Raw genomic sequence first — 17704 nt, forward strand, 5'->3', positions numbered from 1 at the left:
AAAACGATTATTCCGATATAACCAAGATTGATATTAGTCAAAGGCGTCTGGCTCTAAAATTAAAAATGCGTGGACTTTTGTTATCTCCATTAGGCAGACAAGTAAGAAAATTACTAGACCTGACCAGAAAGAAGAAAAACAAAAAAGGGGGCTGAATGCAGATAATTATTTAATTATTTAAATTTATATTACTTTGTTCTATTGCACTTACTTTTTGTTGTGAATGTTTGCAATAAACTTGAAAGTCTTAGGGGCACACATGTTCCTACATTAAGTTTTTATTATTAACTAGATAAAAGAATGGTTCGATAATTGAATAACAGTTTTCAGTCAAAAACTAAATGTTTGGGTAGCCATATTTCAAATTCGGTAGAGGTTTTTGGGTATTTGGATAAAAAAATCGCTTATATATATATTTTAATTTTAGAACTGGAAGCATACAACTAAAATGAAATTTGGAATAATACAGCAAATTATTATTATACATTATTGTAATTGTTCCCACATAGCAACAGCTGCAGTTTATTTAAAATTGCCACTATCATATAGAAAATTTTATTACTTTATTTTAATTTTTTAAGCATGTAGAAAACATGTTTCTTTGGAATTAATTTAATTAATAATTCCTGCAAATTTAGTATTTTAGTAAAGAAAATCATAAAGATGATTGGATCCAGAAGGCATGTGAGCGTAATCCAGACGGCCTCCCATTTGGTCAGGTCTAAGTCCATGTGATCCAAAGTTTTTAGCGGCGTAGGCGTTACCGTCTAGCCTGTGGTTGCCGTTGTCGAAGATGGTTCTTGCGTGACTGGCACCCAAACCGGTGTTGGAAATACCTCATTTCGTTTGCCTGAAGATACAATAATGTACTTGAAAGGAAAATTAAATTAAAGTATTTAGACCATAATCTCATACATTCATATCTTTGAAACCTAAATTTGAAATGCAAAATTTTGCAGATATTTTTTCTTATTCGTCACTTTGAAAATTATTTTCTTCAATAATTCTCATTCAAAACATAGGTAAAAATTTGTTCTTACATTTTCTCGCGGTTCACGGGTACCAAATAGAATTCCTGACCATCTTCTTGTTCACTGAATTCAACTGGAAGGCCTGTAGCTACTACTGCTACAACGGCTAATAGAACATAGTCTTTCATTTTGAATACTATTTATTGTTTAGCTTGGAATAGTTGGAGTTGAACTGATGCTGCGCATCAAAAAATCGCTTTTTATATTCATTGTTTGGGATGGCCCTTTACCAAAACTTTAGATAAGTGGAAATTCCACTTAAAACATCCTTTGTGTCCTTGTATATGTAATTGGACATGTTGCATAAACATTGATAAGAACAAAGTTAAAATTAAACTCCCGTTCTTATCATCAGCATGTAAGACAAGGACATTGGATGTGTAAAATTGGAAATTTCGTTTATGCAAAATTTTAGTGAAGAAGCTGCTGAAGAAGGAGTATATATACAATTTCCTTCGAAGCTTTGAATCAGTTCGTCTTGAATATTTCCTTGATAATCAACAGATAATTTTCAAAATGAAATACTTCGTTTTGCTAGCCGTTTTTGTTGCGATTACTACTGCTATTCCTGTCGATTTTGTTGAAGATGAAGATGGACAACGATACGTTTTGGTGCCTGTGAACCGTGAAAAAAGGTAAGATAGTAGCCTTAAATTTGTTGGCAAAGTAATGAGATCTCATAGAAAGTATAATCACTATTTGAAAAAAAAACACGTTTAAATACTTATACGAGGTGTAAATCCATGTTATAACCTCAGGATGTTGTAACTTTCTGAAGTTGTTGATGAATTACAAAATACTATTTATGGTTACTTATTTTTTTTTTGTCGTAAATAAAAAATATATATGAAATATTTTATTAAGTCCACAGTTATCATTACTAAATTTAAAGAAGAGTTCATGCTTTACTTGTTTGACTAATTGCAAAATATATTAAATAAATATATGTACAGAAGAGATAAAAATGAGTAAATGTTTATAGGCAAGCAACAAAATTGGATATTTCCAACACAGGGATGACCCTTGGACATAAAAGCAACATTTTGGACAGCAACAGTTATAAATTAGATGGTAGCGCTTATGCTACCAAGAATTTTGGTACAGGTGGAATCGGTCAATTTGGAGGACGTCTGGACTACGCCCATAAGCCTTCTGCATCTAATGTTTTCTTAGGTGCCGATCATACCCGCCATTTTGGTACTGATTTAAAAGCTGGGGCTCAGTATAACTTTATTCACAAAAAGAATTTCGATATGGGCATTGTTGGACAATACGAGAGACATTTTGGTGGACCGTTTGGGACTGGGAGACCTCAAGGATATATGGGACTTATCGGCACGGCAAGATTTTAGAAGACATGCATTAAATTACTCACGATACTTATTTCCTAATATTTTTAATTACTAATATAAAAATTACAAAAGTGATGTTAATCACATAGTTATTAGAAATGTAATTCTAGGGGCTCCTATTTTAAACTAATAAAATTATGATTTAAAGTAAAATTTCTTTAATTTTTGTTGCAAATACACATTTACAAATACTTTAAAAATATTTGTTTCTTCTGGAATTCAATTGTTCTCTTCATTGCGTAACGGACTGATTGAACTATGAACTGTAATATAATATATATTTTTTTAGTGCTAGAGTAAATGTTCTGTAATTTAAAAATAAAATTTGTTTGGCCCAAATACCAGTAGATTTTGTAATATTAAAAATATCATAAAAAGTCTAGAAAGATTGAGCAAAAATACATTTAAATATTCCCTCTATGAAAGTCAGAAATATAAAATCAATAATTTAAATACATATATTAATAATTTTGAAATAATTGTCTGAAACTAAAAAAAATTGTAAATATTATTGCTGGTCTTAAGTTTCTATGCAAAATTTTTTTAAATTGTGATTTGTAAAAGAATATTTTCAAATTCTGAAGAAAACTAGATCTCGTTTCTGGGAAAATGAAAAATTCTTATCTAATATTAGATTCGTTTAAATTAAATAATTATTGAACAAAAATCAAAAGGATTATAATAATTATTATTAATATTAATCTTTGTTCCACCAACCTGTATAGGTATTGAATATTTTTTTAAATATTTTTTAATGAAATGTTATTAATTTCTCTTTATTTTGTTACATTCAAGTCATGATTCATATATAATTGAAAATTAATTATGATATAGATTATGTAAAAAAATAACTAGCTGAAATTAAATTAAAATAATTTATTAAATGAAATTGATAAGAAGGTTTCTGCAAATTTAATGTTTTAATTAAGGAATACATAAATATGTTATTCCATTTTCGTTTCAAGAGTTGAAAAAATATTTATAATTTTATTTTGGCTAAAAATATGTTTTTTTAAATTTTGCCCATTTTTCTTAAAAAACCTTTTGTGTAACAGTTTTTTAAATCTCTCAGTACATTTTTCCAACAAACCAATAATGACAAATTGAAGAAAATGCATTATTGTAAAAGAATAAAGTGTAAAAATGTTTGTTAATGTTTTAATAATAAAAATTTATTGCGATATGTTCAATTTTTTTAAACTGTTTGCAATTACAATAGCAATAGCTTCTGTTTATTATGTATGTAATTTTAAACTATTTTATTAAATATTATTTGAAGGATTTCTTGCCAAAAACAATTACTACAATCAATATTTTATTTAACCTTTCAATTAAAAAATACACAGTTTCATAAATAAGTTACAAATAAATAAAATAACAAAAAATCTTCTAAAATCTTCCCGTAGCAGTAAGTCCTACGTAACTTTGCGGTCTGCCAGTCCCAAACGGTCCTCCAAAATGTCTCCCGTACTGACCAACAACACCCACATCGAGATCTTTCCTATGAACAAAATTATACTGAGCTCCTGCGTTGACATCTGTACCGTAGTGGCGGGCATTATCAGCTTTTATGAAAGCATTGGATCCGGAAGGCATGTGAGCGTAATCCAGCCGGCCTCCCATTTGGTCAGGTCTAAGTCCATGTGATCCAAAGTTTTTAGCAGCGTAGGCGCTACCATCTAGCCTGTGGTTGCCGTTGTCGAAGATGGTACCTGCGTGGCTGGCACCCAAACCGGTGTTGGAAATACCCCAATTCGTTTGCCTGAAGATAAAATGATGTACGTGAGAGGAAATTTATTTAAATTAAAGTATTTAGGCTACAATGTCTAGATAATCTCATATATTCATATCTCTGAAACCTAAATTTGAAATGTAAAATTTTGCATAGACATTTTTTCTTATTAGTAGTTTTGAAAATTGTTTTTTTCAGTAATTGCCATTCAAAACATAGGTAAAAATACATAAAAGTTTGTTCTCACCTTTTCTCGCGGTTCACGGGTACCAAATAGAATTCCTGACCATCTTCCTGTTCATTGTATTCAACTGGAAGGGCTGTAGCTACTGCTGCTACAACGGCTAATAGAACGTAGTATTTCATTTTGAATGTTACTTATTGTTTAGCTTGGAATCGTTGGAGTCGAACTGATGCTGAGCATCATAAAATCGCTTTTATATTCACTTTTAATTGGTTTGGGATGGCCCTTTACCAAAACTTTAGATAAGTGGAAATTCCACTTTAAAACATACAAAATTCGTGTCGTTGTATAAGTAATTGGACATGTTGCATAAATAAACATTGATAAGAGCAAAAGTTAAAATTAAACTCCCGTACTTATCAGTAGCTTGCATAACAAGGACACCAGTTTAAATGCTTAAGATTGGAATTTCCATTTGTCCAGGGTTTTGGTAAAGAACCATCCCCAGTTGTTGAAAAAGTATATATACAATTTCCTTCCTAATTTAGCATCAGTTTTTCTTGAATCGTTCTTTGACAAATAACTTTCAAAATGAAATACTTTGTTTTGTTAGCTGTTGTTGCCAGTATCGCTGTCGCTATTCCAGTTGAATTCAGCGAAGATGAGCAGGAATTTTATCTGGTTCCTGTAGAACGTGAAAAAAGGTAAGAAATGTTTGTAGTATTCTCATATTCAGGCTAACAATTACGAGGTACGGAAAATTTAAAATTGAAAATATGAAAGATTATGTTGCATTTAGATGCCTTGACAATTAGAATTGCATGTAATCCCAGATTTTCCAAAAACAATGTATCTTCTTAAAACTTACATTAGAGAATAATTAAATGCAAACTAAATAGAAAAATTCTTTAAAATTGTTTGACCTGCCAGAAGTTCACATCTGAAATCAAAGGATTTTTATTAATCATTTATTAAGGAGCTTCTTTCAGTTTTTTTTAAATTTTAACACCTGTTTATACAATTAATAAAATAATATTTTTTAAAATTTAAGAGCATCCAAGAAATTTACTAAAAATTGACGTTTTTCCAAAAATGTACAGTACAAATGTCTCTTTACGGGATACATTACAAGTATTTCGGTTGAAATATTAACATTTTTTAAAAAACATATTTTCTTCAGGCAAACGAAATGGGATATTTCCGACACTGGCGCAAAAGTGGGCCACTCAGGCACCATCTTTGACAACGGCAACCACGGGTTAGACGGTAGTGCTTATGTCGCCAAAAACTTTGGATCACACGGACTGAGACCTGACCAGTTGGGAGGCCGCCTAGACTACGCCCACAGGCCTTCTGGATCTGGTGCTTTCATAAGCGCGGACAACGCTCGAGGCTATGGTACGGATGTCAACGCTGGGGCTCAGTACAACTTTGTTCACAGGAAAGATCTCGATGTGGGTGTTGTTGGTCAGTACGGGAGACATTACGGAGGACCGTTTGGAACTAGCAGCTCTCAACGATACGTGGGACTTACTGCTACGGGAAGATTCTAGAAGACTTGCATTTTTTATTTATTTATAATTATTTATTAATTGAAGTGTTTTTATTTTAAACGAAATAAACGTGGCTATTTAAAAAAGACTTAAATTTTTTGTCTTGGCATGTAACGAGCGTTCAAATAAAAACGTGGTCAAGTTGGTTCTGAAAATTTGGACGTAGGGCGTAGCGTATAGCAAATGAACATAAACGTCATCTGTCAAAGCGCTATATCGCCGCTATCAATTTGAATATTTTCGTTTTAAAAAGCGTTTAAAATGGTGTTTTCTCAAGAACAAAAAGTGTTTATCATAGAGTCCTACTTTAGAAATGGACGCAAGATTGATGGAATATGGAAGTATTCTATTGAGGAATGTTTCATAGAATTTCAAAATCAATTTCCCGGCGTTGTTGAGTACAAAATTTTTCAAAGTGCAGTTCAGCGTTGTGTTAATGTTTTTCGTGAAACGGGCAGTGTAACAAGAAAAGAAGGAAGCGGCCGACCTAAAAAGCGGACTGAAGAATTAAAAGAAAATGTCCAACAAATAATGGAAAATGCGCCAAGAACTTCTGTACGTGTTTTATCACAAATGGTGGGAGTATCAGTCGGTACCTGCCACACAGTGTTAAAAAAAGATTTGCGTTTGTTCTCCTATCGTTTAACTTGTCAGCAAGAACTTCATGAAGTTGATTTTCCGCGACGGGCTGTATTTTGTGAATGGTTTTTAAACAACTACGGTGAACTTCATAATATCACCTTTTTTTCTGATGAAGCCTGGTTTCATTTAAGTGGTTACGTAAACTCACAGAATATGAGAATGTGGTCTTCTGAAAAACCAGATAACTTTTTTGTCGAGGGCCCTCTACACGCTCAAAAAATTGGAGTTTGGTGTGCTCTCAATCGAAGGAGGATTTATGGACCTATTTTTTTTAATGGTACTCTTACTGCGCAAAGGTATAGAGAAGAAATTATCGCTCCTTTTGTTAACCAGCTGGAAGAAAACGAAATTACAAACTTTTACTTTCAACAAGATGGCGCAAGGGCACATACGGCAGGCGAGACGATGAATATGTTGAGGGAAGTTTTCCAAAATCGACTAATAAGTCTCAATGCTGAACATGAATTTCCACCGAGGTCATGTGATATTACGCCGTGTGATTTCTTTTTGTGGCCTTACCTTAAAAACACTATTTTTGAACTGCCTATTCCTGATTTAAACCATCTGCAGGCTCGACTTATAGACAAGATTCGTGAAATTAACAATACCCCGAGCATCTTAGAAAATGTCTTTAATTCTTTGAGGAACAGGTGTGAAAAGTGCTTGGAACAAGGAGGGGGACACTTTCAGCAGCTGCTTTAATTTATTGTTATAACAAGGAGGGGGACACTTTCCGCAGCTCCTTTAATTGTTTGTTATTGTTATCACGATTATTCTTTAAAATAAAGTTATATAGTCATTAACGTTATTGAAACTGACAGCTGCTATACAGCTCGTTGAGAAATGAGGTTAAGTTGGTCGCTATAAGCTACTCCCTACGTCCAATGTGTCAGAGCCAACTTCGACCACGTTTTTATTTGAACGCTCGTTATTTCAAAATAGTGCCTCTAGAATGTTTAGACATTTTACGATAACTATTATAAAAAGAGGTTACGGTTTAGATGTTTCTAGCCACATTTAGAGAGCTGAAATCGTGATTTTTTTCAAAAACAACTAATTATCTCGAAAACGGTAAGTTTTAAACACCATGTACATTTCATAAACTCTACCTAGTATTGACCAAGGAATTCAAAAACGCAATAATACACAGTGTGTTCCATTTAAAATAACAAAGTTACGTAGCGCCCACCCGAAATGGGACACGCTGTTTTGCTAAAAATATTTTTTTACATGGCACGCATGTTTCCAGACAACTTTTATTAAAACCATTTTTTTTATAAATTTTACAGTTGCAGAGTTACAGAAGAATCCCTCTTAGGTGGAACACGCTGTATAAATATTGAGCTTTACTTGAATTTTATTCAATAATTTCACTATGAAAACATAAATACTATCATCTTTAGAGTACAATATTATTTTGTTTCGAAAGCCCAATTACTGTTGATTTAAAGATCACTCCTTACTGATTGATCAATTATTTTGATAACACTAATTGCGACACTAATCTAGAACTTTTTTTTACTTAATTCTTAGTATTTCTTCGCATACTAGTTATCTAATGAAATAATAACCCGCTTTTGTTAATAAAACGACTGAATACGGGAGAAATTCCATGTTGTTGATCCTAATATTAGTCGTCAAATTAAACTATTATCTCTCAATGATAGAATTAGGCCATTGCGCGTTTAAAAGCCGTTGTGATCATTAATCAACAAAGCTATCACTGGTAGTACATTTGATTATATGTAATTTACATGTCTCTATTCCCCGGACAACTATAGACAGCTAACAGTCTATAATAACATCCATTTACGTGAACAGATAGGCAATTTAACATTGTGAGCGACGTCCATATTTGCAGAAGCGTTTGATGTTGCCACTGGCAGGGCAAAGAGAACATGATTGTTTCCATAAGTGAAATGCTCCATAAACTGTTATACAGGATGTCCCTTAATTCGGCTACCAAATTTCTTGGGTCAAAATTAAATTTTTCATATTCGCCATCCGACGTGCGATCATTCAAAATTAAATTTATTGAAGGTACTTTATTACAAAAGAAAATAAATTGGAAACACATCGTACTGAACTAAATTAACTTAAAAAATAACTCTTTAAGGAGCGAGGAGGAGTGAGGAGCGCAGGGGGGTCCTATGCTTTTGTTATGGGACTGAAAACCGCTGCCAATTTGAAAAAATTAAATTCTATTGAAATTATTTGCGATAAATATTATCTAGATAGCAAAGAAATCTACTCATTTGCATATAGCACACATAACAACAATATAAAAATATCATATTTAAGTAGTTTCAAATTATATTTAATGAACGCTAAAGACTATGTAGATGTGGCAACAGCGCTAATAATTGACTAGCAGTTGTACACACTGCGAATCTACAGACCTCGGACATCGGAGATAATGCGCGTCAAATTCGGGTAAAGATGCGTACGCGTTCAAAAATGTATTGTGTGTAAACTATGTACAATATAATTATTATATATAGCAAATATATCGTATTATCCTCGCGAAGATTTGTATCCTTTATTTAAAATCCGTAAATCATGTGAACTGGTAAAACAACGAGAATTATGTTAATTTAGTTCTAAAGAAATGAAATGACACTCGCGCCCATCTCTCGTCCAAGTCAAAGAAAATGTTGGATGCAATTTTGAAGGTTCTGTGATAGAAATTACATTATTACTCACTGTTCGTGTTTTTAATCTCTATTTTAGTAATGTTACAAAAGTTTTGCAACTATAACTAATTTTTTAGATATAAAGTTTGCTGAGAAATATTTATGTTCCTTTGTTATTCCGTACAAATGCTTTTATCTCAAGTATTACTAATTATATTAATCAAGTAAAGAAAACTTTATGTAACCCTAAATATTGCTGGGTAATGATTACGATGTTTTTATAAACCATTAAATATATTAAAAGGATTTATCAACTGTATTTTTTATTCCAATAAATATATCACAGCTTCCTAGTCTTTTTTAATTAATCTAGTTTTTTAAAAACATTACAAAAAATCATCTGTTGTGGATAATTTATTGTTGATAACAATGTACATGGGATTTAGGAAAAATGTATATGTTTGAAATCAATTTCGTTTTTATCAAGTCTTTCAAATGTATTCCCTCCTTGCTGTCAGCTGATTGCGACGTTGCCACATTAATCCTCAAGTCAGACAGAAATGCAATTATTGGTTTCTGTTTCTAATTAATACAGCTGTACTATGTTCAAAACTTACATTAGTTTTACATCAAAAATAAGATAATACTGTGTACTATCTATGGAAAAGTTTTGTTTCACAATTTCTACATTTTTTTCTCAGTTATGGGCAAAAAAAGAGCCGCACCGTCCATCTTCGCCATACAAACCCATGTTAAAATGAACAATTTTCAACAACAATATCTCAAAATCTAGATTCAAAAAAAATTTCAAAAAAATATGACGCACAGAGGGAGCACTGGGTAATACGCTATATAAATTTCAAGTACATCTGTGCATTTGAGTAAACCCGATATACATCCTTAAATATTATTGTAGTGTTTGTATCTGTAAAGCCACGTTATATTTTATTCCATGCAGATTTTGAATGTTTGTGATACCTATCTGTGTGAACTGGACACTCGGAAATCTGTCCGGAAGCGTTCAATTTGACGCTAATGAAATTTCTGCATCCATGTTGTTAAAACACGAAACCGAAATGGCAAAATATGAGAGAGATTAATTCGGGACACTCGTTGCTAGTTTTCAGTTTTCATTTTGCAGATTGAGAGGCACGTTTCGCAAAAAGCAAACAGGCTGTGGCAAACGAACATACGGTCGGCGGGACAGCAGGATAACGCCCTGACGCCCTCTGTGGCAGTCCTGTTGCTCCAGCGGTCGAAATGATATCCGAAATTAGTGTAACTGTTCTTTTATTTTTTTGCAACGTGTTAAAAGTTCAGTAACACATAATTTTCGTTTCCGACGTGAAATTCTGTACAAAATGTTATACAGGATGTTACAGAAAATTAGATCAGATTGGGTCAAAATCACAGATTCTGTAAGCGAAAATAATAGGGAATATATGCGCTTCTTTTTCAATATATAGGGTGTCAAATTAAAGGATATGCTAATAAATATACACTGTTAAGAACTTTTTTTTTAATAACTCGAAACTGTCTTTGTTTCAGAGAAATCCTCATATTTTTCAATACTTTTTTAAATTTTATTTTAGGCATCAATCTTTCAACGCATCGTTGAAAGATTGCGGTTGGACTTGCTTTTCTAAAACTTTAACACCCTTAACCACAGACGCGAAATTTACGAAACCACAGGCGCATATTCTACCCTCCCACGCTCCCCTCATGCAGTACACACATACCTGATTCCCCCTTGCTACATGATGCTTTGATTTTTAAATTCCACCCCCTTCCATGATACGCGGTTGTTTCTCCGCTCACGTTTTTATTCCCGTAATTGAAAATGCATACGGCCCTCGTGTGGATACATTAAGGTGAGTTTTGGTGTCAGCAGAAGGTTTTTCCTACATGTTTGTTGTAAGTGACGAGCGTGAGACCTTTCTGGTCGATTTTTAGACGATGGCGACCAATAGAGAAATTTTTAAATTTATACGGGATGTATCAGTTACGTTGCGACAAACTAGCAGTGATTTATATCATCAAAATAAAAAAAAATAACATTTAATCGTTTTAAATTCTCCTTTAGCTCTCTTGTAAGTAATCTTTTATTTGTGTACAGATTAAATAAATATGCTAATTTCTAACATCTGTCGTTTTGGAAGTACTTATAGCAATGTCCCCGCATTTGAACCAAAATCTAATTGTAACTGTAAATGCAGACTCTCTCCGTCAGATCCCTTTTTTGACTATTAATACCTCTCACTTTTCCTAACTCCGACGCCACTGGTTATATTTTATTCGTATTTTACATGCAGATAAATGCTATGAAGGAATTGCACTGCAACAGTTAGTCTGTAATTTCAACTGTAACTGATCTTGAATGATCTATTTTAAACTTTCCCATCCAGTTCTGATGGATCGTAGATCTCGTGGGTGTCATTTTAGGAAAAACTCTGGGTTCCTTTTGCCTTTGTTTACTTCCGAAAGCACTCTTTAAAGTTTGGCACTTCACTGAAAGAAACGCATTGGCATTGTATTATACATTTTAGATTTATCATCTTATCCACAACAACTGGTGCAAATAGTTAGTGTTAATATGAAAATTACTTACATCATTCTTTTCTATGATCGTCGTTTATTTAGGAAGCATGTAAAACTCATGTAAGGAATTTAGTTACGCATGTATTTGTTGTTACGAACAAATGAGTATTTGTCGCTATCAACGAACTCGTTTTTGTTAGAATTTTGTTGTCGTTTGTGCACGTCCTGAAATATCTAATGATGATACAATCTGGCACCCCTTCTGAAATATTAAATGCTATGAAAAAAGAGTGCTTTCTACAAAAATAAAACATTTTAAACTTCTAATTAATGAAGGATAAGGCTCTTAAGAATGACCAAAGTTTCGATCTATTTGACACCTTTTTTCAGTGCCCAAAGTGGTGTATCAATTCCTTTTAAATCTCCGGAGCCACCACTGATCGTTATTAAAAGTCATATGACGGCTAACGGTTGAGTAATTCTTTTCCGACATCGCACCACCTGACCTGCGGAAGATATTTCCATCGTGATATTATCCGCTTTGTAGCAGGAGAACAAAAACAACGGCTGACCTTTCTATTGCCGAGCATCGCAGTGCTCGGCGATATTACGCGATATTAGCCGTAGTAAGAATAATAACGGATGGAATATAAGCCTGTAGAATGTTAATAAGAGGATTGAAATGCAAGGACTTCCAACATTTCAAATGATTAATTCTCCTGGAATTTGGTATTGCGTTTAGTTTTGAGACAACTAAATTAAATTGTAAATAACGTAATCAGACATGCCGTTGTTTTTCATGCAGTCTACATTGTTTTAATAAAACTAGACTTACTTGCTCTTCAGCAGATTTTTTCCATTATAAGCAGTCTAATTGGTATTGTTTCAAATTGAAATTGATCTTGTGGTAAACTGTTTTTATAGGGTTTGATTTTATGCGCTTGTAGATTGCCAACTCAGTGTTATTAAAAACTTAAAATTCTGTTTCCAGTCAACTTAAGCTCGCATAAATTAGAAATATATATATAAATTCAAACCATATTGATGTTGGTTGTATACCGATGTAGGCAACCAACTTTACAGGTATGGTAGAGGCTAAAGAGGGAGATAATTTACACAAAAAAGCAGCAAAAGTGTGAGCTGTTTAATTTTTGTAACTTTCTCCATATTTAACAAAAAAATTTTTTAAATTCCCTCTTAAATGTCATAAATCTGCCGGGAGGGAACGGATAATTTCATTTTACTTTAAAAACCTCTTTAATTAATAAAGAAATTAGCGAGGTTTTTTGTTTTCTGTATATGTACATGTGGACCATTTTGGTGATACATTGGTATCTTGGCAACTATAAGAGATAGGAAATGGGGAGTTAAATCTTCAGGCTTTTGAGTTATTTTGAAATAAAAAGTAAATGTGGCGTTTTCGAAAATCGTCTGTAACTTTTTTATTTACAGGAGTTTTTAAAACTTTAAAACAATTTTTCATTCAAGTTTTTTCGAGGAACACGTGGACATTACTATAATTTTTTCACTCAACGCCGTGATATTAATGATAAGTCTTTACAAAAATTTGAGACTATTTTATAATAGTTTCGAAAAATTATGCGGTGTTGCCAGATTTATTAAAATTATTAAAATATTGATTCTTGAGGTTGTTTTTGAAATTTATTCTTACTTATATCATTGAAAAGCCAATTAAATGCTCTATTTGCCAAATATTTCGAATTTTCAGCACCAAGAACGGCGGTGACAACATTCTTAACATTAAGGCGATGTTTCGCGTTGTAGTATCTATGTCCTGTCCAAATTTGATTAGTGCAACTCTTTCAGTTTCGAAAATTCATTACCTGGGTATCTTTTCAACCACGAAAATTGAATAATTCCAAATATTTTGAATTTTCACTACCAAGATCGGCGGTGACATCATTTTTGACAGTAACGCGATGCTTCCCATTGTATTAGCTATGTCCTGTCCAAATTTGGTTAGTACAACTCTCTCAGTTTCCAGAATTCAATTCCTATGTATCTTTCCAACCACGAAAATTGGATAATAAGAAAAAAAAGAAAGTTAATGATGGTTTCTCGCAACCGAAACGTCGCAGTGAAAATGTAAATATACAGTGAAATTCCTCGAGCGAGTCAGGAATCTCTCTCTTGCCAATGCTGTTATCGGTAACACTTTCAACTGTTTCAATTTAATCTGAACTTTTCACTAAACCAAAATTCGTCCGCGGCCAGCTCTGGCAACGCTGGCGCTATCGCCGAACTTTTATCGTCCTTCGCAGAAGAGGGAGAAAACAGTGGTGTGCCCCATCGCAGCAGGCTATTATGCACCGAGATATTCAATTTTATGATGTGAATAATGATGGCAAAAAGAGAATGGAATTGCGGCCCCATGGCTTTAAATGTAGCCGTTAGGGTGTTGGGATCGCTGAAATATGAAAACCAATGGAGACTCGGGTTTCTTTTTCGTTAATAACAGGGAATTTCCCATGGATCGTTATTGTATTAAATTCCATGTAATGTAAGATCGTCTTAGGGGTTTCTTTCTTTTTTTTTAATTTAGATTTGTTACATTATTTCCATACATATTTGGGTCACGTATAGATCGTTCATTCCTGTCAAAAAAATGTTTCTTTTGTAATTAAATGCTAACTTCTGTTTTCCTCTTTATTTTTTGAAATATGGAGAAAGAATTATAGGCCAGTCACTATAGTCATTTTCGCTGAAAAAATATTATTAAAAGTTTCTTTGCGGAATATTGTTCAGAAACAAAATATCAAAAAATCAACTCGAGATTAGTTGGGAAACTTTGTCAAAACAGTGGTCAAAACTATGGAAAAGTGGTTTTTTTTGACTCGCGTAAAAAAACTGTTATTTATAGAGGAAAAAGGTTTATACAAAAAAGGTAGGTATTAATTAAGCCTATAAAATGAGACAAGTCCGATTAAATTCCGATAATTTGTTTATGCGCAAGAGCTCAAAAATGGTCGTTTTCTTCAATTGCTAATAATTAATGCAATTTTTATCGCAGACACTTATAATTCAGGATTTTTTAGGCTTTTTGCATCCTTAATAAGTGGTAAAAATTTCAGCGCGAAAGCTTCATTAGTTTGGCGTTGGCGGAATTTGTTATCTAAGAAGATGCTATTTTCAATTGATTTTTCCCAAGCTCAAAGGCGTTGTAGGGTTACGATCATTAGTTGTTTTTGTACCTAAATAGTTCTATTGACATATGCATTTACTGAGAATTTAATTTTTCAAATTTAATTTGTTCAAAAATGACTGAAAGAATGTTAATATTTATTAAATTGTTAAGATAGGTAATTATTATAAAACGTAATACTGACGTCTATAGTTTAGTTATTCGAATTAAAAAAAATTGTTGTTCTAAGTTGATTAGAAGCTGAGACAATTTTTTTTTATTTAATCGCAGTGTCCTTAATTATTAAAAGCCGAAATTTGGAGAGAGTATACATTAAGAGCTATATTTTCATGTCCTACATTAACATTAAGGTGAATTCAACTATTTAATTGCAAAAAAGAAGATAGCGGTGATGCGTTCTATTACTCGGTCTAGCGAACGAGTGGGAAGAGCGAGGCTAAATAAAAAATTAAATCTCCGGTTGAAATAATGTTAATACCATAGCTTCAATGCTCATGAATTTTCGCGTTACCACAAATTAAAAAAAGAATCATCTCGATAGGTTCATTATTACCCGAGATAAATAAATAAATAAAAATAATACTAACTGAACTATAGAGGTTACTATTTCATTTTATAATAATTACCTATCTTAACAATTTAATAGATATTAACATTTTTCAAAGTTATTTTTAAACAAATTAAATTTGAAAAAATAAATTATCAGTAAATGTATATGTTAATATGTATAACTATTTAGGTACAAAAACAACTAATGATCGAAACTATACAATGCCTTTGAGCTTGCGAAAAATGAATTGAAAATAGCATTTTCTTAGATAACAAATTCCGCCAACGCCAAACCATTGAAGCTTTCGGGTTGAAATTTTTCCCTCTTATTAAGAGTGTAAAAAGCCTCAAAAATCCTGAATTACAAGTGTGCGATAAAAATTGCATTAATTATTAGCAACTGAAAAAAAACGCCATTTTCGACCATTTTTGAGCCCTTGCGCATAAACAAATTATCGGAATTTAATCGGACTAGTCTCATTTTATAGGCTTATTTAATACCTACCTTTTTTGTATAAACTTTTTTTCGCTATGAATAATAGTTTTTTTACGCGAGTCAAAAAACCACTTTTCCATAACTTTGACCATTGGTTAAACAAAGTTTCCCAACTAGCTTCGAGTTGATTTTTTGATATTCTGTTTATAACACGTTTCCGAACAATATTCCACAGAAAAACTTCTAATAGTATTTTTTTCCCGAAACAAGCTGTTTCATGTATATAATGACTGGACTATTATAGTTGTAGGAAGCTTTAACCGTTGTCAAATGATGACAATTTGAGAAAAAATTAATTTAATCCGCATGTTGACAATTTTCTAAATTTCTTGAGTCAGTTTTGCTTTTGTATAAAACAAAGTCGTGGGTATTCGTAATTTTTAGGGATATTTTCGCAAATTTTTGTTTGGAGTTTTTTACACTCAGGATATTTACGATAATAATGAATTTGTATTAAACTGTACTGAAAACGTGGTACACGTGGCAACGATGCCCATACGATTGCTGCAAACCCTCGAACTTCTGCCTTCCGTCGTGGGATGCCCGAGATTTATGTCTGATATTTTTTCCTCTTCACTTCCAATCCTCTAAAAGGGTGAGTTCATCGCAGATTTTTCAATAGCCAGATATCTACAGGACTTATTCACCTGGTAGATTTTCGATATGTGCGTTCTTGACCGTTGTCGATTCATCCGAAAACGGGGCTTGGGAATTTTTATGACGGCCGTGAAAGACAGGGATTTCGCGTAAGACGTGAAAGGAGGAGGCTCCTTGATAGACTTGGACGATAAGGCATTGGGCTTTTGAGCTTTGTTTGGCAGTGACAGTTTGGCCGGACGCCGTGATTTATATAAAGCTACCGAAACGCAAGATATAACGCAGAAAGTCTGAAAAAATATGAAACTACAAGGTGTTAGATGTTTATGCAATTACAGATGAGATGTTATAATGAAGAAAAGGTTCCAAATATAGGTTTTCTCTATTTTTGTAGAAAATATTTTGCAGAAACGGCATTCGGCTTATTCAGAATTTATTTCACGGTAGTTTCCATTTATATTCCGGCCATTTTAGGATGAAAAGGTTATATTTGCGCAGTCTAGACTCATTAATATTAAAATAATAAGACTTGTTCTGTCCAGGGTATGCTACAGTTAAATTAGTTGTTCCTTGGCGCATACTAATTAGTAATCCCGGGTCACAGCGACGCGATTCCTATTTACATTACTGAAAATAATTTGAATTTCAAAACAGGAAACACTATATTAATTGGAGCATAACATAAAATAACGAGGAGTACAAGGAAAATTTGAATAGGGCCTCTGTTAGATTTTGAAGAGGATATTGTACTTCCATATAGTGGTTATAAGTATTTTCTAGATAATTTGTTTCGTTCAAATATTAGATGAAATCAACAATAAATTCAAAATAATAAAACAGGCGTTCATAGGCTCAAATGGTCAGATATTTCGTCAGTATAGTGCATAAAGAAATCATAGAATGAAATTAAATCATCCCAATGCAAACTTTAACTGTGGTAAGTTAACACAACTATGATTTCTTTTTAAACAAAGTTATAGGCACCTGCCCTTAGTGTACCTATAGTAACATCTTTTACTTTTATTGCGTTTTACCCCACATTATTATGTGGTTTTTATTAATTCATAATATCTCGAGCTTATCTTTCAAGTTAAGCACAAATCTTCATAAAGGAAACGGAAACCACTGCTTTATCTTCTAATACACATTAACCACACCAACCGCAATAAACAGGAATCTGACAAAAACATTATTGCTCTGTTATTGTGGAAGTAGCTGAGTAACAGGTTTTGTT

The 17704-nt window shown here is 32.7% G+C and overlaps 3 protein-coding genes across 3 annotated transcripts; 2 read left to right on the top strand and 1 right to left on the bottom strand.

Moving 5' to 3' along the window:
• The first annotated feature begins 1515 nt into the window (after positions 1-1515).
• On the top strand, positions 1516-2489 carry LOC108905445. Its single transcript, XM_018708306.1, has 2 exons — positions 1516-1666; positions 2014-2489. Exons 1-2 carry the CDS (start codon positions 1548-1550, stop codon positions 2381-2383), a joined length of 489 nt encoding a protein of 162 aa, XP_018563822.1. The 5' UTR covers positions 1516-1547; the 3' UTR covers positions 2384-2489.
• A 1194-nt stretch (positions 2490-3683) lies between these two features.
• Positions 3684-4545, bottom strand: LOC108905442 (attacin-C-like). The gene is made up of 2 exons (XM_018708304.2): positions 4363-4545; positions 3684-4145 (listed from the first exon to the last, which is right to left on the bottom strand). The coding sequence occupies exons 1-2, from the start codon at positions 4479-4481 to the stop codon at positions 3773-3775; spliced, it is 492 nt and encodes a 163-aa protein (XP_018563820.1). The 5' UTR covers positions 4482-4545; the 3' UTR covers positions 3684-3772.
• Positions 4546-4859: 314 nt separating this feature from the next.
• Positions 4860-5932, top strand: LOC111693208 (attacin-C). The gene is made up of 2 exons (XM_023457457.1): positions 4860-5003; positions 5480-5932. Exons 1-2 carry the CDS (start codon positions 4891-4893, stop codon positions 5850-5852), a joined length of 486 nt encoding a protein of 161 aa, XP_023313225.1. The 5' UTR covers positions 4860-4890; the 3' UTR covers positions 5853-5932.
• The last annotated feature ends 11772 nt before the right edge of the window (positions 5933-17704 follow it).

This window comes from Anoplophora glabripennis, unplaced genomic scaffold, assembly GCF_000390285.2.
Source record: "Anoplophora glabripennis isolate ALB-LARVAE unplaced genomic scaffold, Agla_2.0 scaffold42, whole genome shotgun sequence".
Lineage (NCBI taxonomy): Eukaryota > Metazoa > Arthropoda > Insecta > Coleoptera > Cerambycidae > Anoplophora > Anoplophora glabripennis.

What these genes read in the sequence shown, in the direction of transcription:
- LOC108905445 (XM_018708306.1), top strand. Translation starts at nt 1,548, where the DNA reads ATGAAATACTTCGTTTTGCTAGCCGTTTTTGTTGCGATTACTACTGCT. An exon ending in CCTGTGAACCGTGAAAAAAG is followed by an intron (nt 1,667 to 2,013) that starts GTAAGATAGTAG and finishes AAATGTTTATAG; the next exon opens with GCAAGCAACAAAATTGGATA.
- LOC111693208 (XM_023457457.1), top strand. Translation starts at nt 4,891, where the DNA reads ATGAAATACTTTGTTTTGTTAGCTGTTGTTGCCAGTATCGCTGTCGCT. An exon ending in CCTGTAGAACGTGAAAAAAG is followed by an intron (nt 5,004 to 5,479) that starts GTAAGAAATGTT and finishes TATTTTCTTCAG; the next exon opens with GCAAACGAAATGGGATATTT.
- LOC108905442 (XM_018708304.2), bottom strand. Translation starts at nt 4,481, where the DNA reads ATGAAATACTACGTTCTATTAGCCGTTGTAGCAGCAGTAGCTACAGCC. An exon ending in CCCGTGAACCGCGAGAAAAG is followed by an intron (nt 4,146 to 4,362) that starts GTGAGAACAAAC and finishes TTTTATCTTCAG; the next exon opens with GCAAACGAATTGGGGTATTT.